The sequence below is a fragment of the Odocoileus virginianus genome, chromosome 34 (assembly GCF_023699985.2).
Source record: "Odocoileus virginianus isolate 20LAN1187 ecotype Illinois chromosome 34, Ovbor_1.2, whole genome shotgun sequence".
Classification (NCBI taxonomy): Eukaryota; Metazoa; Chordata; class Mammalia; order Artiodactyla; family Cervidae; genus Odocoileus; species Odocoileus virginianus.
The window spans coordinates 12,023,046-12,047,618 of record NC_069707.1 but is presented as its reverse complement, the minus strand read 5'-3'; the positions used below and the strand labels follow the sequence as shown (position 1 = coordinate 12,047,618).

Below are 24,573 nucleotides of genomic sequence, written 5' to 3'. Positions count from 1 at the left end.
CTTGGGACTTTGGTATGTCAGTTAAATATTCCCTGATTTAGACTGTAATCTTTTAAACTTGCTTATATATCAACCTGATATTCATAGTGAGCTAAGTGTACTTAATATATAAAGAGAACCCTGAAAAAGTTTATTTAATGGATCTAAGAATGAGTGATAATATCAAAATCATGGAGGTTTTTTTGAGGTATTTAAGTGACATTTGAATTTTTTTAACCATAGTCTAAGAATTACATTTGTTAACATTTTGATATATGTTTATTTTGGGTTATGTACATATACATTTTGGAACAATAATAATTTTATGTACACTTTTATAATTTTTCATCAGAGATTGAATATTTCCTTATGCTATTGAATTTTCTTCTTTAGTAAGGTACTTAATGATTTCCAAGTATTGTAGGCTCCTTTAAAATAGTAGCTTAGTTAATTGAGAATAAGTATGAAAAGCTCTTTTTGTTGTTGCTGTTTTGTTTGACGAACCTAATTCTGTAATGGTTTTTAAAGATGAAGACAATAAAACTATATAAATTTGTACATATTTTATAAAAGTGACAGAACAAATCTCTCTAATTTTCCACATCTTATTTATTTACTTACGTATTTATTGGCGACGGGTTTGCTGTCTTTCCAAAAGGAACTCCCGTGACACCTGTCACTCCAGCCAATGTGGTCCAAGGTTTGCCTGATCCGTGGGTGTCTCAGATAACAAACACAGACACCCTTGCAGCGGTAGCTCAGATCTTACAGAGTCCTCAAGGCCAGCAGGTGAGCAGCTTTTCTTGTTATGTCAACATGATTTAGAACTCATTGTTTTCCTAATGCATTGTTTCATTATGTACTACCTAAAGAGTGTTTTTCTTTGATTTTTAAAAAAATGCCCACACTACATATAATACTTTGCAACTTGCTTTTTTAAATTTAATAATGCATCATGTACATTTTCATCATTGAAGATTATTTTACAAATAATTTATTCTACACCAAAATAATTGATTTAGCACATAGCTTTGCCAAGCATTATTAGGTGGTATTGTTAATCCAGTACTGAGACTGGGAAGCCTTCTGCCTTGGAGAAGATATCTTTCTGTCTTAGGGGAGACAGACAATAAAGAGGTATAAAACATTTGGATAGAGATGTATGACTTTAAGGGACTTCCCAGGTGGCGTTAGCAGTAAGGAACCTGCCTGCCTGCAATGCAGGAGATGTAAGAGACATGGGTTTGATCCCTGGGTTGGGAAGATCCCCTGGAATAGGAGATGCAACCCACTCCAGTGTTCTTGCCTGGAGAATCACATGGACAGAGGAGCCTGGCAGGCTACGGTCCATAGGGTTGCACAGTCGGACACTACTGAAGCTACTTAGCACATATGACTTAAAACAGGGCAGATCTTTAGAGTGACTAGGTTTGGAGGAAGGGATCAGAGTTAGGGTAGCCAAGAGAAAGCATCTTTGACAGAGTGACATTTGAAGAACCTGTTACAGCAGATGTGAGATTGTCTTTCCTTAGAATCTGTGTTTTTTTTTGTTTGTTTGTTTTAAGCTTATCCTTTAAAACCAGATTAATTGTGATCTCTACAGTAAAACTCCCCGAGCTGTCCTTCCCACATGTTCACACATTTCAGTCTCCTGTCTTTGTTTAAATGCTAGCTCAGTAAGGCCTTCAGACAGCTATTTAAAACTGCAAATGCTGCCTTTCTTCTGCTCTGCTCCGTTTGTCACTTGCCTTCTTTTCTTCCTTAGCACCTAATATCTCATGTAATTTCCTCATTTGTTTCATTCACTGACTCTTTCCACTGGAATGTATACTGTACAAGGGCATGGAGTTTTTCTGTTTTGCTCACTGCTGTATTTTCAGTGTCTAGGTTATAGCAGGTATTCAGTATATTTTGTGAAGTGAATGACTGATGTATAGAGGCATAACAATGTTGGGGTATAGAGAAGAGATCTTAGAATTGGATTTTCTAGAAGATAAGATAGTCTCTGTTTGTAAGTTACTAGTCATGACATTGAAGTGATAAACCTAAGTGTGGGACCTGGGCTGAGAAGTGGAGGATTCATGTACTAAGCAGTGAGGAGTTGCCAGAGATTTTTATGTTGAAGTCACATGATCTGAAGAGTACTTGAATGAACGGGGAAAAAGAGAAATCTAGAGATAAGGAGTGTATTTATTGGTGAAATCTAGAGATAAGGAGTATATTTGTTGGTAACAATGATAATAGAAAGGCAGTAATACATATGTGAAAAATAGTACAGTTGTGGACTCTTTAAAAAGACAATCTTAAAAACAGTGGAACCAGTTCATTTATTTAGTCTTAGATTGGATCCTATTTCTACTTTTTGGGGACAGTTGTGAAACCAAATTGAATATTAGATTAAATTGTAGAATTTACTAACTTTCTGTGATTATGATATTTTGAAAAGAATCCATAAAACAAATCTAATTTTAAAAGGTATCTATTAAAAGCTACTTTGGACAGGAGAATCGGTATTACAGAAGAATAGTACAAAGCATCAAGAAGACACAGTAATCGAAGACATGAAGTCAGAGGAGAGGAAGGAGTAGGATGCTGCAGACTTTGAACCTGGGTCACCAGGAGGATAACAGTACTCCAGGGGCGTGGGGAGAGGTGGTGAGGCAGGTGTCGGAAGGCGCATTTAAAACGTGTGGAGCCGTATCCTTCCTTCCTTCCTTCCTTCCTCCCTGTAATACTCCCTTCTTTCAGTCATCCATCCTGTCTGCCTGGGAGCTTTAGTGCAGTATCTCAACTGCCATGTTTTTGTGCTTTCTTTCCTATCACACTAGTAGTCTGTAGTAAATGTTTATTGATAGGTGAGGACTGGTTTGTTTTCCAATGTTGCTATTTGGGATAGGCATGGAATTATTGCACTTACTGTCATCTTGCATATTTTTATCTTCTCTCACAGTAAATTGAACTTTACTTAAAGAATACAAATGTCTCATTTAGCAGTAGCTTTGCTATTTTTATTTTTCTATTCCCAACTGATAATTTTCAGATTTAACTTCGGTTTACGTCTTAAGTAGGAAAGTAATTATTTCTGGGACATATGTAGGGCTTACTTAACTGAGATATCTTTAGGATTTTGCTATTATTTCTATTTTTTAAGAGAGAAGGTGAATAGAGGGGGGACAGGGGTTGCTTTCAACTCTTGTTGACCCTATTCATCTTTAATTTCTTAGTTTCAGACTTCTCCAAAGGAAAGATTCCTTATATTCTTTCCTCCTTTCAGGAATGTGTTATCAGATGGTAAATCTGAATGATAGCAAAGGCAGTTGTTGTAAATGCATGTCCTTTTACAGAGATTGAGTTCATTGAAGAAGGGAATGAAAAGCTTAGTGAAAAAATTAGTCTGCTTGTGATGAGTTTTTATTTTGTTGTTTGTCATGGTATGGTCATTTTATTTTGTTTAAAGTTCCTTGACTTTCCAGAAGTAAGACAAACCTATTTAGAACTGTTACATATGGCACACACACAAAAATATTATTTAAAAAATGAATTGTTTTGAGTCAGTATATATTTTTTTCTTGGTCTCTAGACTGTAGAATGATAAATTTTATGGAGTAAAAGTTTTATATGAGCATTCTTGTGGGTAAAGCCCAACACCTGTTTGTAACACTGTTCTTTTCTCTCCCCGCACCCCTTGCAGCTTCAGCAGCTAATACAGACCCTGCAGATACAGCAGCAGAAGCCTCAGCCCTCCATCCTGCAAGCCCTGGACGCAGGTCTTGTTGTCCAGCTTCAGGCTCTCACGGCACAGCTTACAGCAGCCGCCGCAGCAGCCAACACTCTCAATCCCCTAGAACAGGGGGTGTCTTTTAACAAGGTAGAAATTAGGATAACAGATCTGTGCTATATGAAGAACTGAATTTTCTATACTGTGATGTAGATTGCCATTATGTAAATTACAGTTTACCCTAGAACTGTTTTATGTTTTAACATCCATTGTACTCTGTAAGGGTTTTCCTGGTGGCTTAGATGGTAAAGAACCCACCTGCAATCTGGGAGACCTGGGTTCAATCCCTGGGGGTTGGGAAGATCCCCTGGAGAAGGAAATGGCAACCACTCCAGTATTCCTACCTGGAGAATCCCCACGGGCAGAGGAGCCTGGCTGGGTATAGTCCGTGGGGTTGGAAAGAGTCAGTCGGACACGACTGAGTGACTCGGCACTGTATAATGGGCTTCCCAGATGGCGCTAATGGTAAAGAACCTGCCTGCCAGTGCAGGTGACATGAGAGATGCGGGTTCATTCCCTGAATTGGGAAGATCCCCTGGAGGAGGGCATGGCAACCACTCCAGTATTCTTGCCTGAATAATCCCATGGATAGAGGAGCCTGGCGGGCTACGGTCCACAGGGTCGCAAAGAGTCAGACGTGACTTAAGCACACCCACATGTACTGTTTAAGAAATAAATTTTACAAAAGAATCAAATTTATGAAAGAAATTTATGTAATTTTATAAATCCACTTGAAACATTTATTTTCTTTTGACTAAAAACTGGTCAGTAAAATTGTATATTCACTATTGAGACAAATGATTATTTTTGAGCTAATTTTTATGGATGTTACAAATGAATTAATTTTAGTGTCTGGCCTGTAATTTTAACCTACTAAAATTAAAATTGTGAAGTATGTGAAAGTTCAAAGGAAAACTTCTTTACAAGTTGTTACTGTGATATGATAAATTGAGATATAACTATAAAGAATAGCGTTTTCAAAGTTGAAAATCATGGATGTTTAACTTGTATGATATCCTCAGTATTCTGGCTGATTATAGGAATATTATCCCTTGGAAATGTTAATCTATGTTCTTTTTATTTCTGCTGTTATTTTCATAGAAATATAAATACTGATTTACTAGATTATGTTGCTTAAGCTTGTTTAGCACACAGCTTTCAAAAAGCCTTTAGACTGATCATGTAAAGGACAGTGGAGTGTTCTGAGAGAACTGTGCTGGTGATAGAGCTGTGATTATAGTGGGTTATAGTTGTAGATTTTTTTTTTATAAAATTTTTACTCTTGATAAGCCACTTAATTATTTAAATACTAATCTTCTCTTCTATAAAGTATTGCTAATTATCCTATGTGTCATGATTGTTCTGCTTCATAAGACAACGTCTGTCAGAATTATTTGAAGAGAAGTAAAGGTCCACTCAAAATGTTTTTTATAGTATAACAATAAGCAGTAAAATTATATGATATAAACAGTATGTAACAATAAAATTACATGAAAGGAATAGTTGCATTTTAAATGATAGAGATAAATTAATGGCATGTCATTGATCTTCAGAATAGCATTTGTAACTTGTATTTGTGTAACGTACTTTTAAATTTGTCTCTTTCTCTCCCTCTTTTTTTTTTTTTTCCCCCACTTAGAAGTTGATGGATAGGTTTGATTTTGGGGAAGATTCTGAGCATAGTGAAGAACCCAAAAAGGAGATTCCAGCTTCTCAACTGTAAGAGTTGTGTTTTTCTTCATAAACCATAATTTTCCCTGTTATCTGTGTAAACAGCACCGAGCTGCCCAGTAGCCTTCAGTCCTGTCTCAGCCCTCGGCCCTCACAGAGGGAGGTGGGGGAGATGCTGCTTGTTGCCACCCTGTATTGTTTGGACTCTAAGGACTTTGCAGACAGTTGGGATATATAAAAATTCCTTACTGGAAAATTGATAAGTGTTGACAAATTTGGTTGTAACATTTGCTGTTGATATATTAAGCTTTAGGTTATTTAGCTCAGTTGAAATAGTAGGAGAAAGAAGTTTGCTTCTAGAGTCAGTGGCTGCTTCTAGGAAGTATATAGTAAATTCTGGGAATGTATCAGACTAATTAGAAGTAAGGAACAGGGTTGTAGGGATTTTGTTTGTTAAAGAAATAGATTGTGAGTTTTTATTTAAATCAGTGATTCTCCTACTTCCTCACCCCAAACAATTGTGCAGAGCCTTGGGTTCTGTGAGGGTTCAGGAGAGGACCAGTGGGAAGGAGGATGTTGGGGAGGAAGGTGAAAGGTGGGAGAATAGGAAAGGGATGATGAGTGGGGAAAGCCCCTGGATGTCTTTATTTCAGCAGTTATTAGTTTTCTATGTTGTGATAATATATTAAAATGTATAATATATATAAATGCAGTTATAGGCTTATGATGAAGAGATAATACTTGAAAAATTAAGAACTAATGTTTTAGACTACAAAGCATTACAGTGTCCCGAATCTTACAGTGTAAGAATCTCCTGTAACAGTCCTGATAGGTTTTTTATCCATTGTTTTAATGCCTTCTGTGACATAGAGTTAAGTAGTTGTTAATACGGTTTGATGTTGTTACTGAATCCTATATGACTTGCTTTCTACACACTGATCCATTTTGCTTTCTGAAGCAAGGAAGCAAATTTGCTCCATAATCTATTGGGACATAGTCATTCAGTATTTGAAGATAGGTATCGTTCTTCCCCTTAGGTTTATTTGCTCCAGATGAAGTACACTTTTTTCCAACTGTTTCAAGACTTCTCACCATCCTGATTGCCCCTTTTGGGGTACCCTCTTTTTTGTTCATGTCTTGCCTTGTGGCACCCAGAATTCCAGGTGTATTCCAGGTGTGAATTTCCCAGAGCATAATTAAATATTTCCTCTTATCTAAACACTGTTTCTGTTAACATGCCTAATAATGTGAAAGCAGATTAGTTTTTTTTTAAGTGTATGATCAGCTTTGATTATAGATTGCACATATACTGATTGATGGAACATTTTTCCCATTGTGTCATGGTTTATAAGTGTTTCATTAAGATTTTCTTAAAATGCTGTAATGTAAAAAAGTACTAATTTATAGACAGTAATAGCAGATTTTCATCAGAGTATGTCTAACATGTAAATGCATCTACTGAAACTATTGAAGAGTATATTTCTATTTCAACATATTAATGTTCTAAGTTACTCTATTTTCTGTGTTAATATTAAAAGTAAACACTGAAAAAAGATAAAAGTAGACACTGTAGTAGAGTAAATTCCATTTGTTGGCATTTGGGGTGTTTTTAAATATTCTGTTACTTTCATATTATCTTTATTGGATTTTAAAATATATTTACACTTGTTTTTCCTTGTAGTTCTCATGTTTCAGAATCTGTGAACAACTCCATCTTTCATCAGATAGCAGAACAACTGCAGCAGCAAAATCTTGAACATCTCAGACAGCAACTCCTGGAACAGCAACAGCCTCAAAAGGTTTATAACCCCATCTTGTGGTCCTCATTGTTACTGCTGTCTGCAGTCTGCAGTCTGTCACTTGGTGATTTTTCTTCAGCTGGTTCATCTTCAGACTAGGAAGATGAGTCTTTTCAGGGCCTTGACTGTTTTTGTTTGTTCTGGGTTTTGTTTTGTTTTGTTTTGTTTTTTGTAATCTCGAAATGTGTTCTGGCAGCCTATATATCTGTTGAAAAATTATAGAAATTATTTTCAGTATACTGGAAGGAATTAGAGGACAGAAGACATGGTGTTTCAATATTATAGTGTGAAACTTTTCTTTCCTCTCAGTTCCCTGTCAGGCAAGATCATGATGATTTTGCTCTTGATGATGATGATGACAAAGTAGGTTGCTATCTTTAATTAGACTGTTGGTATGTGGCAAGAGCTTTATTAGGCATGATTACAGTTAATGCTTATCAGATAGTTTCTTTACAGTTCATTTTTATCTTTCATTTGATCCTTTTCTTTAAAAAGGTGTAGTTTCTTTGACCACATCTTTTATATGCTGAGATATAGGTATTTTGAGTCTCATTGACACTGTAGGAAATTGAAGCTTAGTGAAATTAATCATCCACTGTTAAAGTGCACTGCTATTATGAAATACCATCCGTCTTAAGACTGACCATTATTTTATATATACCCAAGAATTTTTAAATAGTTCTAAAGTATATCTAGGCTTCCCAGGTTGCACAGTGGTAGAGTCCGCCTGCCAATGCAGGAGACATAAGAAATGGAGATTCAGTCTCTGAGTCAGGAAGATTCACTGCTCCAGAATTCTTGCCTGGAAAATTCCATGGACAGAGAAGCATGGCAGGCTACAGTCCATGGGGTTGCAAAGAGTCAAACAGAACTGAGCGAATGAACACACACACACAAATTACATGTAACATTCCATGTAGTTTTAAGAATCTTCTAAATTTCAGGCATGATGAAATGTAAAATTGTACCTTAGAATGAAAAAAATATGTCAAATTGTTGTGAAGCTAAGGTTAAATCCGTTGAAAAGCCCGAGTTTGCTCTATTTGAGAAGTAGTTATGGATGTAAAACTGTCTACATTATGAGTTTCTGGGAATCTCATACTTCTTCTAATCAAATCTTTTTGGCGCTAATGAATTTAATACAATACCACAAATGTTTTTAAAGTATGAGCATTGTTAGACTGATGATACATTCAGAGAACAGAGAAGCATCTTGCCTCAAGTAAGCTCTTCTCTAGTAGAGTATATATATCTGTATGGTTACAAGGCAGAATCATGGTTTTTGTAATAGAGGTATAAGTGAAGGATTATGGGAATATGGAAGAAGGAAGATTAGTTTTGATAGCAAACCTTAGACACTGTTAGGGTCTGATGTTGTCCTTTCAATGCAAGTGGTAATGGATTTTGTTGATACTTGTATGTTGGAACTTATACCTGGAATCATGAGAATGAAATTCTTTACCTTGTTTTGAAGAAATAATTCTGATAAAAGTAGGTGCATAATTTTGTGTCAGAAAAATAAAATATATCTGCTTGAGAATTTAGGAACTTGAGGACAAAGGAGAATAAAAAACACTTGAATATTATTTAAAAACACAAGTTCTGACTCAAGGAAAGGAAACAGATTGTCAGTGATATAAGAAACTTCAGGGCTATTACAGAGCCAAGAGGTAGCAGTAATGGAAGTTTATCTAAGCAGATTTACTCACCTGTAAATGTGACACTGTTGGATTTCCTTAGTTCTAACTTCATTTCAGAAGTTTTAGCAGAAGCAATAAAATGAAGGCTTAGCAGAAAAAGAAAAAAAAAAGAATTCTTGTCTTAGTTGATTGCTTTATACATCATCTCCACAATTTTAGAAGGTATAGTAATAGGATCTCTTTGAAAGGAGTAGATGTTCTTAAAAGCTTCCTTGTTAAAAAATGGCAGTGAAGAATAGAAGCAACTTTTCTAAGGCGTAAGATGAATAGTGTTTAAAACCTCTCACAAATTTAAAATTGAAGAGTAAATATCAACAGAGGAACAATTAAATTCAGTCAGTTGTGTAATTGGCTTTATCAAACCAGTTACGTTTTTAAGATGAAGTGTTTTTATTTAAATATGTTTTTATTTAAGATGGGGTGGAATATGCAGAAAAATTAAGTGTTTCTATTCACCACTAAGCTCCGTGTGGCTACCTAAGTTATCACAGAGTCTTAGAGTAAAGAGGAGGATTAGGATTGCTAGTGCCGCTCTATTTCTTGGAGCCCTGACCATACTTGGGTAAGGGTTTGAGGTCTTTTGTCTAATGATGGAAAGCTGGTGGAAGATGGGAGAACTTTCTGAAAATGGTTGAATCATGAGGAACTAACAATCATGTCATAAAAGAAGTGATTTCTGTTGTTTTGAGTAAGTTGGAATTGTGGTTTTGGTAACTTTCTTATCAGACATCCGAAAGATGTCAGATAACTCAGAATGAGATGCTCATGATGAAAGAGGTAAGACTAATAAAAGAACTTTAAACAGTGTTAGAAATAAAAAAATTATAGAAGATTCAGTCACTTAATAATAAAGAGCTATCAGTGGGATATCAGCAGTATGTAACTTACTTTGCTTCAGTAGATTTTTATTGTTGTTATTTGGTCGTTAAGTCTTGTCCAACACTTAGTGACCCCATGGTCTACAGCACAGCAGGCATCCCTGTCCTTCAGTGTCTCCCAGAGTTTGCTCAGATTCGTGTCAGTTGAGTCAGTGATATTATCTAACCATCTTATCCTCTGTTGCCTGCTTCTCCTTGCTCTCAGTCTTTCCCAGTATCAGGGTCTTTTCCAGTGAGTTGACTCTTTGCCTCAGGTGGCCATAGTATTGGAACTTCAGCTTCAGCATCAGTCCTTCCAGTGAATATTCAGGGTTGATTTCCTTTAGGATTGACTATGCAAGGGACTTTCAAGAATCTTCTCCAGCACCACAGTTTGAAAGCATCCATTCTTCGGCGCTCTGGTTTTTTTATGGTCCAACTGTCAAATCCATACATGCCTACTGGAAAAAGCCTAGCTTTGACTAGACGGGCCTTTGTCAGCCAAGTGATGTGTCTGTTCTTTAATATGCTGTCTAGGTTTGTCATAGTTTTTCCTCTGGGGAGGAAGTGTCTTCATTTTGTGGCTACAGTCACCATCTGCAGTAATTTTGGAGCCCTGGAAAATAAAAATCTGTCACTGTTTCTACTTTTTCTCCCATCTATTGGCCGTAGTGATGGGACCAGATTCTATGATCTTAGTTTTTTCAATGTTGAATTTTAAGCCAGCTTTTTCACTCTGTTCTTTCACCTTCATCAAGAACCTCTTTAGCTCCTCTTCACTTTCTGTCATAAGGGTGGTGTCATCTGCATATCTGAAGTTATTGATATTTCTCCCAGAAATCTTGATTTTAGCTTGTGCTTCATCCAGCATTTTGCATGATGTAGTCTGCATATAAGTTAAATAAGCAGGGTGACAATATACTTCCTTGATGTACTCCTTTTCCAACTTTGAACAAGTTCGGTGTTCCATGTCTGTTCCATGTTCTAAGCTGTTGCGTTTTGACCTGCATACAGGTTTCCCAGGAGACAGATAAGGTGGTCTAGTATTCCCATATAAGAATTTCCCACAGTTTGTTGTGATCCACATAGTCAAAAGCTTTAGCATAGTCAGTGAGGCAGAAGTAAATGGTTGGGGTTTTTTTTTTTTTTTTTGCTTTTTCTGTGATCCAATTCTTATTTATACCTTTTTGAAATATAGTGCAATACTTTTGGTGATGCAGTAAAACTGAAGGAAGGTTTATTTCACGGTTGAATCAACCTTCTCAACAACTCCCTACTTTTTAAATTATTATTTTAGGGTTTTTTTCACAGTTTGGAGTAATTGATGAGTAATAGTGGAATAATTCTTAGGATGATGAAATGGCAAAATGTTTCAATATACAGGAGAAAAACACCTCTAAGGTCCCATAATATAGCTTAGACCTTAGATGTAGTTAAGTGTCCAGTCGACCTAATGCTAATTGCAAGATCATAAAGTAAATTGTAGTTTAATTTTATCATAATTTTTTAATACAGTTTTATTTTTTTTCCTGTCCTGGGGCTTCCTTGCTGCCTGGACTTTTCTGTAGTTGGGATGAGCTAGCTTCTTACTGCAGCAGCTTCCCTTGTTGCAGAGCATAGGCTCTAGGACGTGTGAGCTTCAGTAGCTGGCAGCACGTGGGCTCAGAAGTTGCGACTCCCCGGCTCTAGAACACAGGCTAAATAGTTGTGGCTCACGGGCTTAGTTGCTCTGTGGCATGTGGAATCTTCCCAGATCAGGGCTCCAACCTGTGTCTCCTGCATTTACAGGTGGATTCTTACCACTGAGCCACCTGGTAAGCCCTGTAGTTGAATTTTAAAAGTAAATTAAAAAAAATAAAAGTAAATTTTCTCTTTGTTCTTCATAAGAACTCAAAGAAAAAAATAAAGAACCACAGGAACCACAGCCTTTTCAAATAAGTAAAACGGCTCAAAAAGAACATCAGAATCTAACATTGGTTGCAGTGGATTCTGCTGGTTATACCAACCAGACTATTACGCAAAAAATCAGAGATGAAAGACAGAGGTGAGGTGAATGGTAGATGGGATGCTCCAGGTGGGTGGTGAGCTAAGAAATACGTGATGTGAAGGATGTAGCAGTACTGAATTGGGGCCAAACAGTAAGGCTTGGGATAAAATGGACTATTATCTTGCTGTGTTGTTAAGGATTTTATTTTTATTGTACCACTTTGAAGGCATTAGCTGGGACTGTGCTTAAAACATACTTTGATTTGTTCTCAAAAGTATACTTGTTTACCAACTTTTGGTCAATTGTGTGGAATAAAGCAGGCATTTAATTAACAAGATTTTTAGCTTTAATTTATTTCTAAACCTTGAAAATGTTACTTGTCTTTGGGGAGCCTGTTCCTTCATAAATTAATACATTGGAATGGTTCTTTTATGCTTTTATTGACTCAGTTTTTCTACTGCTTGCTTTTCTTTCAGTTTAAATGTCGTTAGAATAAGAGTAATTAAAAAAATTTTTTTAATTGAGATATAATTGACATAACATTGTGTGAGTTTAAGGTGTACAGCATATTGATTTGATATGATTATGTATTGAGATATGAGTACCTCTGTTTGTTGGCTAACACCTCTATCATGTCAAATAATTACTTCTTTTTTGTGGTGAGAACAATTAAGATTTAGTCTCTTAGCAACTTTGAAATTTATAATACAGTATTCTCTATAATCACCAAACTGTATTCCTTTTACACACAGAGACATATTCACAGCGAGAGTAGCTTTGTTCTTAGTCATAGATTTGTAGGAAGGGAACGGTAGTTTGAGTTACTCTTTTCTGTTAATTATGATATTCAGTAGTTCCCAACTTGTGTACCACCAGGGAGTCTTTTTATTCATCTTTAGCACCTGTGAGATCATGTTTTAGGATGTTTAAGTAGGGAGTCATTTTTTCTCATAATAATCAATTTCTCAGTTTTAGTTGACATCATAGTATTATGCATTGCTAAGCAAGTTCACACAGATTAGCATCACACGAGCAGAGTCCCTGTATCAAGTTGCTGTAATTGTCCCAGGTTTGGGGAGAGGTTTAAATTTGGTTCTTTCCTATAGTTAGGCTTCATTGCCTAACTTTTGTTTAGTCTTTCTGAAATGTTTTACATATCTGAGTACTTCCTAATATTGTTTTGTGAATTCGTAGAGGTGGAGGTTGAAAAAGACCCAATTTCTAAACTGATTTTACTGGATCAGTGATTTTGATATTCAGGTTTGAGCTTTCCTTTTGCTTGTGTATATATAGTGGGTGACTTAATTCTTTATATATCACTCATGATACAGTCCCTTTATTTGTGATAGTTTATCTTTTCCACAATGAAAACTTTTGTTTAGAGACTTTCTTAATCTTACCAGTCTCTTCTAGTGTTACAGTATCCCCCTTTATGGGGGTATTCTACGCTTTGAAGTAAACTTGGATTTATACATAAGTGCCATTTTAGATTGATCATTAAAGATGTAACAGGATCCTTTTGGTATTGAGTCTCTTTTTAAAAATTTGATTGTGATGTTCGCCTGTAAATTTTCATTTATAATATTATTCATTATTTCCCAATGCTTGCGTGTTTGTGCACATTCTCAACAGGCAACTCCTCAGGATAGTCAAGAAGGAACATTTGGGTCAGAGCATTCTGCATCACCATCACAAGGGAGCAGTCAGCAGCATTTCCTTGAACCTGAAGCAAATTTGGATGATTCCATAGATATTCAGCAACAGGTAAAAAGTAAATGTTTTCCTGGGTCATAAAGTTCTAAAATTGATTTCAGAAAAAAATCTTAAAATATGGTAATATTTTTTATTTTATCTAAAATAATATAAACCTGAATGTTTTTTCCTCCATGTTAAGCCGTGCATTGTAACCATTTTACTATTAGGCATTAATGTTACTATTGTGAATATTTTGGAATGCAGAAATGATCAGTAAACATTGAATCTCAACCAGGCATTTTGTTTGTGTTCCTTTGACTTTTAAGGATATGGATATAGATGAAGTGCAAGATGCAGTGGAAGAGGAGATCTTTGAACAGGAAGCAAAGAAAGTGGCTGTTCGTTCAAGATCAAGAACACACTCCCGATCTCGTTCAAGGTTCTGCAGTACTATTTAAAAATAGCTGTGTGCAAACTTTTAAAATGTTGGCCTTTTTTTTTTTTTGCATCTTTTGTTTCTTTGCATCAAGGTAAAAGAAAATGTTTCTCTCAATATGTTTGAGAGAAAAGAAAATGTTTCTCTCATTATGTTTGAGAGTAACATATTGTCTCATGAGAAAGTAACTCAGAACTTCAAAAACAGAAAGTTTTGCTTTGTTTTTAGTTGGACGTGTCTGTGGCTTTTTATTTGAATTATTTACATGAGTCACAGCAATATCGTGAGACTTGGATTTGGGGTTATATATGGTTGCAGTTAATAATATTATGTTGATAATCAGCTTAGGACATAATTGTCCCTGAACAACAGTTAAATCACACAATAGAGGAATAGTATTAGAAGTTCCATTTTTTTTTTTTAACATTCTGTTTCATCTTGTAATACCAAAAATGATTATGAAAATCAAACTATAAAAATTGTTTTTATTAACAGTAAGCATATCAGACTCTCAAAAAACATATCCTAGAAATGGTTTTCTCTGTGGGCTTACCCATGTTAAGGCTCATTAATGTACATGCTCAGTCAAATTTGAGTTAAAATGCATTATTCTTAACCTGGTAAATTTTCTTGTTTTTGTTTTGAACTGTCTTAAATATATGTTATCTTTGCTATAAACTGCCTTAAAACTTAAAGTCATTAATCTGTAACATTTTTGTGATGTGTTTTTGGCACACGAATGCCCCAGAAAGCCTGAACAGTAAATGCTGGAAGAGGGGCAGTATCTTCCATGGCTTTTTCAGTTGTTTCTTGTGTGTTTTAAGAACTTCCTTGTATTTACTTGGACGTTTTAGGAATTTATTTTCAAGAATTTCCTTGCAAGTGAGAGCCTGTCAGTTCTTTCTCTAAACTTCTCTCCAGGGAATTACAGTGCTAGTCCTGAAAACGTCTTTGTCTTAGCAAATTCTTTGTCTTTGCAACACAGGAGTATTTTGGATAGAGTTCAGTGGCATATGATTGGCAGGAAAAAAGAAATAGTATTTGAGTATCACATTATGTTGTAAAGTTAAGTACCATGAGATTTTAGAAGGTGAAAACCTATAAACAGAATTGTTTAGTGGTCTACTGTTGAAAACACTGTTTCCTAATTTTAAGAATGTAACATCTTTGTCACCTAAAGAATCTTGTTTTCTTCTGTCTTTCATCCCTGTTCTTGACTCTTGTTTGTAAATTAGACACTAAGAGAAAGTAAGACCCTCACTAGACTCTTTCTCTTCTTCCTTGTACCACCTAGACTCAATAAGAATCACTGCAGACAAGCATCTGTGTCTAATGTGGACCTCAGCAATGTAGCAGTGTAGAGATTTGAGTGCATGTTTGATACTTTACCTTGTCATTAGTAAAATAAGGGTTTGGTTTTCTTTTTTGGTAGATCACCAAGAAAACGACGGTCTAGGTCACGATCTGGTTCTCGAAAGCGTAAGCACAGAAAGCGATCACGCTCCCGCTCTAGAGAAAGAAAAAGGAAGTCATCACGTTCATACTCAAGTGAAAGGAGAGCTAGAGAAAGGGAGAAAGAACGACAGAAGAAGGGATTACCTCCAATTAGATCTAAAACATTAAGTGGTAAGTGATGTACTTTATAAGCTTTGGTTTCAGTAACATTGAGAAAATAGTTACCTGCTGTTAATACACAATCTCTCAACCTGAGTTTTCAGAATGAGAAGTTGAAAACTGGTTTGGTTTTTGTAATGTGATAGAGGAGAAAGAAAATTAACAGGTTTCTACTCAAATACTGAAGTCAATGAGAGTTGATTTTTTTTAATACTAGTTTAAAAATATGACTTGACTAATGATTTACAAAGTAGAATAGGCCTTGTATCTATAATATTTCACTGACACCATAATTTCCATATGTAGTGTCCTAACCAATTTTGAACACCGGGTCTATAGGAGTAATTATTATGAGAAGCATGCCAATTTAAAGCTAATTATAAACTTGATCAGTACTGAAAGAGAGAGTTCTGTTGTAAACTTTCCCTTCTTTATAGTTAATCTATAATGTATGATTAGACCAAATTTGGTAGTAGTGGGGGTTTGTTTTGGGAGAAACCTCCAGGAGCATTGGCTTGACAGGCATGTGAAGTATAGGAAAATAAGTCCTACTTAGTGCGGGATTCTACCCGCATGATTCTTAGTCGGTTATGACTTTTAGGGTGAACGAACAGGTTGCAGATGGGTGAAGTACATAAAATGGAGCAAATTGTCATTCTTTGCCAAGAGTTGAACACTGATCAGGTTGCCTGATTTCTGAAGATCTCCAAATAAATCTTTCTGCCATGGAGATAGATGGGTAACTGGTACAGCTTACCTTGCTGAAGCATCCTGGAAACCCAGGCATGTAATTAAAGGTGACAGCATCTTTTTACTACATTTTAGCAATCTGAACCAGCCTTGGCTGTCTTTCCAGAATTTTACCTGATAGAACCAGTAGTAAATGATTAATAATGCTGGTGCTCTCCTAACCCTGATTCAAACATGGGGGTTGGGATCGTGAGCTGAGGAATGCAGATTACCTGTAGAAGCTAGGCAGCAAAGGTAGGAAACAGAGTTGCTTTGAGGGCCTCCAGAAGGAGGGCAACTTGTTGACTGATTTTAGATCACCAGAGGTGTAGAAAGCTACCTTTTTTGTGTTTTAAGGTACTGATTTTGTGGTGTTTTGTTACAGTAACAAAAGAAAACTACTACATTGCCCTTTTAGACTTTGGTTGAATGGACAGGTGAGCTTCATGAGACCCAGAACAAACAGCAGGGAGAGAACAATCTCCAGGGATCTATTAACTGAATGATTCCCAAAGCTGTCATAGGTCTGGAAGACATTCACGTTCTGACCAGCCAGAGTAGAGAGGCCTGATTGAAATCCACGTTTGGTAAATCCCTTGCAATGGTCATATTTTAATGTGGGGCTGAATTAGCTTTAAACAGTAACCCAAAAACTGGAGACTTTTAAAAAAAATAACATTGACACAAATCCAAATATAATAAAACTCTGCAAATATATCAGCTGTAAGTATTTTTAAAGTAAATGTTTTCAGGGAAAGGAGATGTTCCTGACAGCATGAACAGTGCAGCCAAAAATAGGCCAGATGTGTCTCATGTGTAGCATTTATTTATTAAAGGGAAGTGACTTCCGGCTTTTAGTATCCCTGGGTCTTTCATGGTAACAAGTTGAGTTCTGAATCAGCCTTTTCCTTTTTGTATTTTTTTTTAATCTAAATTATTCTTTTCTTAAGGGTAAGATACTGTTTTCAGATTTAACTGTTCATTCCAGCACAGAAAGATATTTAAAAGGTTCCCAAATAGGATTGCAGTGAAAAGTGATTTTGAAACTTTGTTGCACATTAGGATCACCTACAGAATTTTTAAACTACCCCAATTCCCAATGTTCTGTACCACTTACCTTGGATTATCTTTTAGAGTGTGTCTCAGATATCCACCAGTGTGTGCTGTCAAGCTTGAGAATATGTGATGATGCAAGATGTTGTCTTGGCATAGATGTGAATGGGTACCTGGCATTTTAGTTGATTTTAAACATAACAAAAATATCAGTTAATAAGTATTTAAAATATGCTATTTTAAATTTTAATTTATTACTGTTACTAGTGCTTTTCGTTAGCTACTTGAAAGAAGTAACTTACCTATGTGATTTAGGTCATTTGTCTCTTGTGTCTTGGCAGTATGCAGTACTACTCTGTGGGTTGGTCAGGTGGACAAGAAGGCAACACAGCAAGATTTAACCAACCTGTTTGAAGAGTTTGGACAGATTGAGTCCATTAATGTAAGTATCAGTTCTTAAATATAATAGTGTAAGGTTTGGAAAAAATATAGGGAGTTTTCAGTCACTTTGTATCTGCCCTTAATCACATTTTTGTGAGGATTATTTGGCTCTGATCATTTTTGTGTTTATTCTCCTGCTATCTCCTTAATTAATTTTTCTTCTTTTAATGGAATTCTTACAAAATATTTTTAGGGGCCTTACTGCAGTCTGGTAGTACTAAAAACATCAAATGAGTTATCAGGAACCATATGTATGATCTGGTTTAATTCTTTTTTTCCCTTTTTTAATGAAAATGGAGAAACTGAATTAGAATTGTCATTATTTGCACCTGAGCATGTCGGTGATGGTGGAGACACAGCTGGACGGGAGGTCTCAGTCTCCTTCCTCCCCTTGCCCACCTCTCCCTCTCAGCAAACCCCGGGGCAAGAAAACCTACTCGACCTGAGCACAGTTCCCTGACTCCTCAGTGTGATTCTTTCCGTGCACCCAGTCCCCTTCTTTAAATATTTTCTTCTTCCTGAAGGGCTAATGTTTCTCCTTGGAGCTAAAACTAAGCCATGAAATGTTTTGTGGTCATTTGTTTGAGGAGACTTTAACCCTGATTTTATTCAGTTACTATACTTTAATGACTTTTGGATATTTTTCATCATTATTTACCAGGAAATTGACTGGTTTTTCCTTTCTAGTCTTAGAGTCCTTGCAGTCTCAACATTCCTTATATGACCAAATTTAACTTTTTGGTATTAATAACAGCGCTGTTTATTTAAATTGAATTTGACCATTTTGTATTTTACTTTCAATGGGGTGTGACCTCATTGGAGCCTCACAGGAAGCTGGTTAATAAGTAATTTAGTTACTTTACCAGGGAGGAACCTAAGTGATTTCACTGAGTTACATGGATAGTAAATAACTGATTTGTTAATAAATAATAGATAATTGGTTGAGTATTTCAACTTAGGTATTTCAGATTCCTCTTTTGATACCATAAAAGGGTTGAAGGCTTCTCTTTTTGTCTTTTTAAATTTCAACCTGTCAGAACTTAATCTTCCAGAGTGTGTAATTATGTAACCTCTGAAATTTTTTTCTGATTTTGCGCTGCATTTAAACTAATGGTTCTCAGCTCTAGCTGCATATCAGACATGGGCTGACATTTGAAAAAACATGGATGCCCATGATCGGTATCTTTGGATTCTTATCAAAGTACCATAATTACACAGGTGAATTTGATGCAAAACCAGGAATCATTGCTCCAAACAGATCCTGAATCCAAGTAGCATTTTGTATTTCACATTGCATATGACATGTCTAGTCTTTCTTGTACCATAGTCATTTGGACATCAGTTTGTCTCCCTCTTCTTCTGTCTTACCTTATAATAGTGTATTATTTACAAGTAATAGGCATTAAGTTATTTTGTGAAATGAAGTGTACTAAATGACTAGTGATAAAATCCAGGATTTGAAAAATTGATGGAAGACTTAATAAACCTTTCAGTTAGTTTTGGGGGAGTTTGAAGACTGAGAAGAGTCCATTAGATTTAGAATTTAGTAGGTCATTAGCTTGAAGAAGTATTTTTGCTGGTTTGGGGAGGGGTTGGATCTACATTTCGAAAGGTGAATTATGTAAGGGGTTAGGTAAGCTTCTCTTTTGAAAGTTTGGAATTAAGAGTTGATAGCTTGAAATATTAGCAAGACTGAGGGAAAGGTTATTTTCACATAGAGCTTATGTAATGACTACTAATAAAGTGGTAGAAGACCTTGTAAGTTCTTCATAAAGCGAAATACTCCATGCATTTTTCTGAATTAATAAAGATAATTTTATGATTTGGTAGTTTATAGAGGAGTTAAAATGCTACAAAAATCGAGATCATTATGCTGAGGCTATCTTCCTATTCATATTAAAACCTTTGTCTGGAAGTAGTTGGGCAAGTTAAGTTTTATAAAATTGAAAAGCTCTTGTTTTATTATTTGTTGTAGATTTTGGACTTTATATTAAGGATAAAATACTTTGGCCAAACAAAAATCCTTCTCACAGTACCCAACATAACATTTGGAAAATTATAAATACTACTGTAAATAAATTACATGCTTCAAATATGTTGGCCATCCAGTATTACTTTCCATTTATCTGGTGGTATTATATACATGTCTTTATACATTATTTTGTTTTAATAGTTCATCATTGTGTAGTGAAACTTTGACATGTGATATTCTAGATTTCACCTATATCAGGCTTAGAATGAGTGCCAGCTAGCTTCTGAACTTTTTTGTTTTTTAAGTAATTGTATATGAATTGTACCAATAAACAGCCAGAGGAAAAAAGGGGGAAAATGATTCAGTATTATCAGTAATCAATGTTCTGTTCTATTAAAACCATAAAATTCCAGAAATGACTTGCCCTCCTTATACCATTTCTAAAGAAAAAAAATTTTTTAACAGATGATTCCTCCCAGAGGCTGTGCTTATGTCTGCATGGTTCATCGACAAGACGCATTTCGAGCTCTTCAGAAACTTAGTTCCGGGTCGTATAAAATTGGATCCAAGGTCATTAAGGTGAGATTGGGGGACACGTGGTGCTCTTGTTTTATTGAATCGTTAGAATTCTGTTTCCTGTATTGAGTCCTTTTTTAGCGTTACGGGTAAACCTTGACAGAAATTTATTATTTCAGTATTATTAAAATATAGAATTAGCTCAAGGTTAAACAATAAGCAAACAAAACCTTATTCAAGCAGTTCTTTGAATAAAAGAACTCTTTTTGCACAGTACTCTTTAGTCAACCGGGACACCATTTTATGAGCAGAACTTTATCAGGCTTGTCTCTGTTTCATTTCTTCCCAGTGCTTCCTAATCCTACCCCATAATTATACTATTTGATGTCTCCTTTTTAACATCTTGTAATTCACATTTTATTTCTGCTGTTTTGAAGATAATTTATCAATTTCTGTAACTGAATTAATAAATTTAAAATTACTTTCAAAGGAGTTAATACACCCATGCTTTGTCCTTTTATGGCAGAGAGTTTCTCTATGTAAGCTGAAGTGTCACTGGCCTCTTCTTTCATGGATTACCAAGATTTCGTTTAGCTAATTATCTAAATACCTAGTTGCTTAATTATAAGATTTTATCTAAATAATTATATCTAATTAAGTTGAGGTTTTTATGGTGAAAAGTAGATTTGGATTATTTTTAGGAATGTATTGTTTTAAGGTCATACTAAGAAGTGGAAATAAACCCCATATTACAGACACCATCACTGTCTAATGCAGGTTTCATTTTACAAAGAAAATCAGAAAATACATGGAAAAAAATTCCTTGATTATTGTTATTCCAGGGGTGATTTTTGTCCAGCTGATTTTTGAAACTAATTTTATTTGTATTTATATTCTTAGCTTATAATTTTGTATGTTTTACCTTTTTTTTTAAAATAGTATAAATGAAAATTTTTTTTCTTGTCATAGATTGCTTGGGCTTTAAACAAAGGTGTGAAAACAGAATACAAACAATTCTGGGATGTGGATCTTGGAGTTACGTATATACCGTGGGAAAAAGTTAAAGTGGATGACTTGGAAGGTTTTGCAGAAGGAGGCATGATTGATCAGGAAACTGTAAATACTGGTAAGAACCCTACAGGGCGTTTTATTGTTTAAAAAGTACGCTGGAAGGGTTGCAGCTGCCCCACATTTTGCATGATGGGGTGAATTGTGTTATTTCCTGGATTTTTTCCCCCTTGTACAGAAGAGGGGAAAAAATGAGCCATTACTCTGTTCAGTGTATCTCCTTACTGGGATCTATCCATAAGTGTCAGAATGTAGTGTTCTACAACTCTAAATGTAGCATTTCTTATATATGCCTTTTTCTAAAGCTTCAGTCTTTGAGAGAGTTGTGAATATGGAGGCATCTTTAGACTAATTATTTTATTTACTTGAGTTTAAATGAGAACTGGGGATTTAGGATGGTGTTTCTTTAAAAAACTTCCTAGATTATAATATTTTGATTAGTATCTGTGTTGAGAATGGCAGGAATAGAATCTTGGTTTAGAGAGCTGTAGCTGAGATTCATGGAGCTCTGGAAAGCTTATAACCAAGTGATAATCTGACCTGTTCTTTTTAAAAATTTGTCTTTTTATTTTTAAAAATTCACAGGATAATGGATACTTGGGAAAGAATTGAAATATGATATACCTTATTTCTTGACATCTTAGCTCTTTTACTGAAGTTAGCTTAATTTTCAGAGTAGTGTTTTTGTTCTCCGGCCAGTGCACATGTTTTCAAACACTTTTTTTCAGTTGTTGTATTCTTGCCATTTCCTTCTCTCTTACTTGGATGGCTGTTCTTCCAGAACATTTATTCATTCAAAGCATATTTCAGTTCCTGCTGTGTGCCAGGCATAATTTTAGGAACTGTGATTATAGCAGTGAGATAGACAAAAATCCTTCCTCTCGGAGTGCAGACTGTAGTACAGTGATGGACAACAGTCCATGGGCCAAATCTTACTGGCTGCCTGTTCTGTAAATGAAGTTTTATTGAAACATAGCCATGGTCAGTTTGTTTGCCTATTGTATATGACTTTTAAAATTCAACAACAGTTGAGTCATTGTAATGGAGAACACATGGCCCACACTGTCTAGAATACTTATAGTAAGAAGTGTTTGCCAACCCATGTTCTAGTGGGGGAAAAAATGGATAATAAACAAAGTAAATAAACTTAATTGCATTTCGCTGTTGGTAAGCCCTAAGAAAAAACAAAGCAAGGGGATAGGCAGCATGACTTTGGTGCTTTTGCAGTTTTAAGTGGTTCAAGAGGATCTAGTGGAGCAGGTGATTTTTCAGAGGGGTGAGATATGCAACTTTCTGGGAAAGAGTGGTTCGTACAGAGAGAACAGCAAATACAAAGTCTATTAAATGGTCACAAGAGCAGAATGGCTTGAGTATAGAGAGAAGTGATTAGTAGGAGATGAAGTCAGAGAGGACAGTGGCAAGGTCACGTGAAGTCTTACTAGTCATTTTGATGACTTTGATGGGTGTACTTTAAGGGAGATGAAGAACCTTTAGCAGACCCTTTGGAGCTTTTTTGTTCTGCTTTTGCATTTTTCAATATTTTCAGGAAGATTTTTCGATATTGGGTTAATGTTTTCCTTGTTGGGCTCCCCTTGTACTTGTGACAAAATATAGAATAAGGTTGGTTCCTTTTATATTGGGCAGCCTTGGCGATGTGTCTCTTATGTCCCTTTTATGTGTTTTCTCTAGACTGAATATTTTAGCATCTTTGATTTGTGCCTCATTTCATGTTCTTTTGAACTCGTTAGTATCCTAATCGGATTTATCTCTGCAGAACCAAATAGAGTTTGTCCACACCACCTAGAGTTGTGGATAGTTCTGGAAGATGAGCCGTGGTACAGGAAGGACCATTCGGACCTGGAGTAAATATGTTCATAGTAATAGAAAGTGAAAAACTGCATCCATTCGGAGGAAATCAATTTCAAATGTTTTGTTTAGAGTGGGAAACGGTGAAGAGCTCAGAGCCTGTTAAAGAGCCGGCGCAGACAAGTCAGAGCCCGCCTCCAGCCGAGAAGGAGGCAGTGGTCACCACCCAGGCGGAGGTGTTCCCCCCACCTGTCGCTGTGTTACAGGTCAGTGCTGGGGCTCACTGCACAGTGCGGTGCTCTGAATTTCTGTTCTCACTCATCGTTTTATTTTATAAACCTTGGGAGAAATTGTCCAAAATAGAGTAACATTAAATATAAGTATTTTTAAAATTTTCATTTTGTAAGGTGTAATTTATTTTTAAATGTTTCTTTACTGAACAAATTTATCGAGTGCCTGCTCTGTGACAATCACTGTTCTAGTCACCTGGGATAGGGGATACCTCAGGGAAAGAAAACACACATAAATCCCTGCCCTTCTGGAGCATGCATTCTCATTACGAGACAGAAACTAGGAAATTAGTAAGTTTATAAGATACTGTGCAAGGGAGAAGGTAGTATAAAACTATGATGTCAGGAGTGCCTTGGTAGGAGTTTAAAGTTTAAAATAGGGTAGACTTTATTGAGAGTGACATCTGAGCACCACTGAAGTTGCTGAGGCAGTTAATCATGCGGCTATCTCAGGAAAGCTTTGGAGGCAGAGGGAGCAACCAGTGCAGAGGCCACAGCTGGGGGCATTATGGGCGTGCTCCAGGAAAAACAAGTGAGCAAGAGCAGAGAGTGAGAGGCGGCCTAGTGAAAGGGAGACTTCTTGGAGGACTTCGGTTTCACTCTCAGATGGGGGACCCACTATTTTGAAGAAAGAAATGACTCCATCTGGCTTTAAAGGATTGCGCTGGCAAGTGCTTTGAGAACAGAATAGTGAGCACTGATAAAAGCAGGGACAAGTTAAAAGACAGTTGCAGCAATTCAGACGAGAGATGACGGGGGCTCGGACGAGACCGATGGCAGTGAAGTCAGCGAGAGACAGACGGAACTAGGTGCATTGTCGTCGTGTGACCAGTGCACGGGATTGCATTTGAGTTGTGAGAAGGAACAGCGGCAGGGTTTGTGGTCTGAGAAATTGGGAAGATGGAGTTACCCTTGCCGGAGAATGCAAGACTGTGGAAGTGTGGTTTTGGGAAGGACAGAGGAAGTTCAGTTTTGTGCATGTGAAAGTCTGAACAGTCTTTCTGGACAACAGAATTGAGGTGTTGAATAATCCATTGATATCATGTGAACTTCAGGAGAGAGGTGGGCTTCCCTGGTGCCTCAGCTGGTAAAGAATCCACTTGCAATGCTGGAGACCTGGGTTCGATCCCTGGGTTGGGATGATCCCTTGGAGAAGGGAATGGCTACCCACTCCAGTATTCT

The 24,573-nt window shown here is 36.2% G+C and overlaps 1 protein-coding gene across 12 annotated transcripts in view; it reads left to right on the top strand.

The window, feature by feature from the left end:
* The window catches only part of SCAF8 (SR-related CTD associated factor 8), a 209,984-nt gene that overhangs the window by 51,384 nt on the left and 134,027 nt on the right, over nucleotides 1-24,573 (top strand). For 11 of the 12 annotated variants that reach the window (XR_011485657.1, XR_002311347.2, XR_011485656.1 and 8 more), the window contains 11 exons: nucleotides 638-768; nucleotides 3,671-3,847; nucleotides 5,397-5,476; nucleotides 7,110-7,227; nucleotides 13,404-13,535; nucleotides 13,793-13,905; nucleotides 15,335-15,528; nucleotides 17,640-17,740; nucleotides 20,177-20,290; nucleotides 21,197-21,353; nucleotides 23,234-23,367. Coding sequence is in view for 6 of the 12 variants with exons in the window: in XM_070461590.1 (XP_070317691.1) it covers nucleotides 638-768; nucleotides 3,671-3,847; nucleotides 5,397-5,476; nucleotides 7,110-7,227; nucleotides 13,404-13,535; nucleotides 13,793-13,905; nucleotides 15,335-15,528; nucleotides 17,640-17,740; nucleotides 20,177-20,290; nucleotides 21,197-21,353; nucleotides 23,234-23,367 (1,451 nt within the window). In the remaining 6 variants the exon portion in view is untranslated. The remainder of the gene's footprint in view (nucleotides 1-637; nucleotides 769-3,670; nucleotides 3,848-5,396; nucleotides 5,477-7,109; nucleotides 7,228-13,403; nucleotides 13,536-13,792; nucleotides 13,906-15,334; nucleotides 15,529-17,639; nucleotides 17,741-20,176; nucleotides 20,291-21,196; nucleotides 21,354-23,233; nucleotides 23,368-24,573) is intronic. The other variant, XM_020880128.2, reaches the window with a different exon arrangement.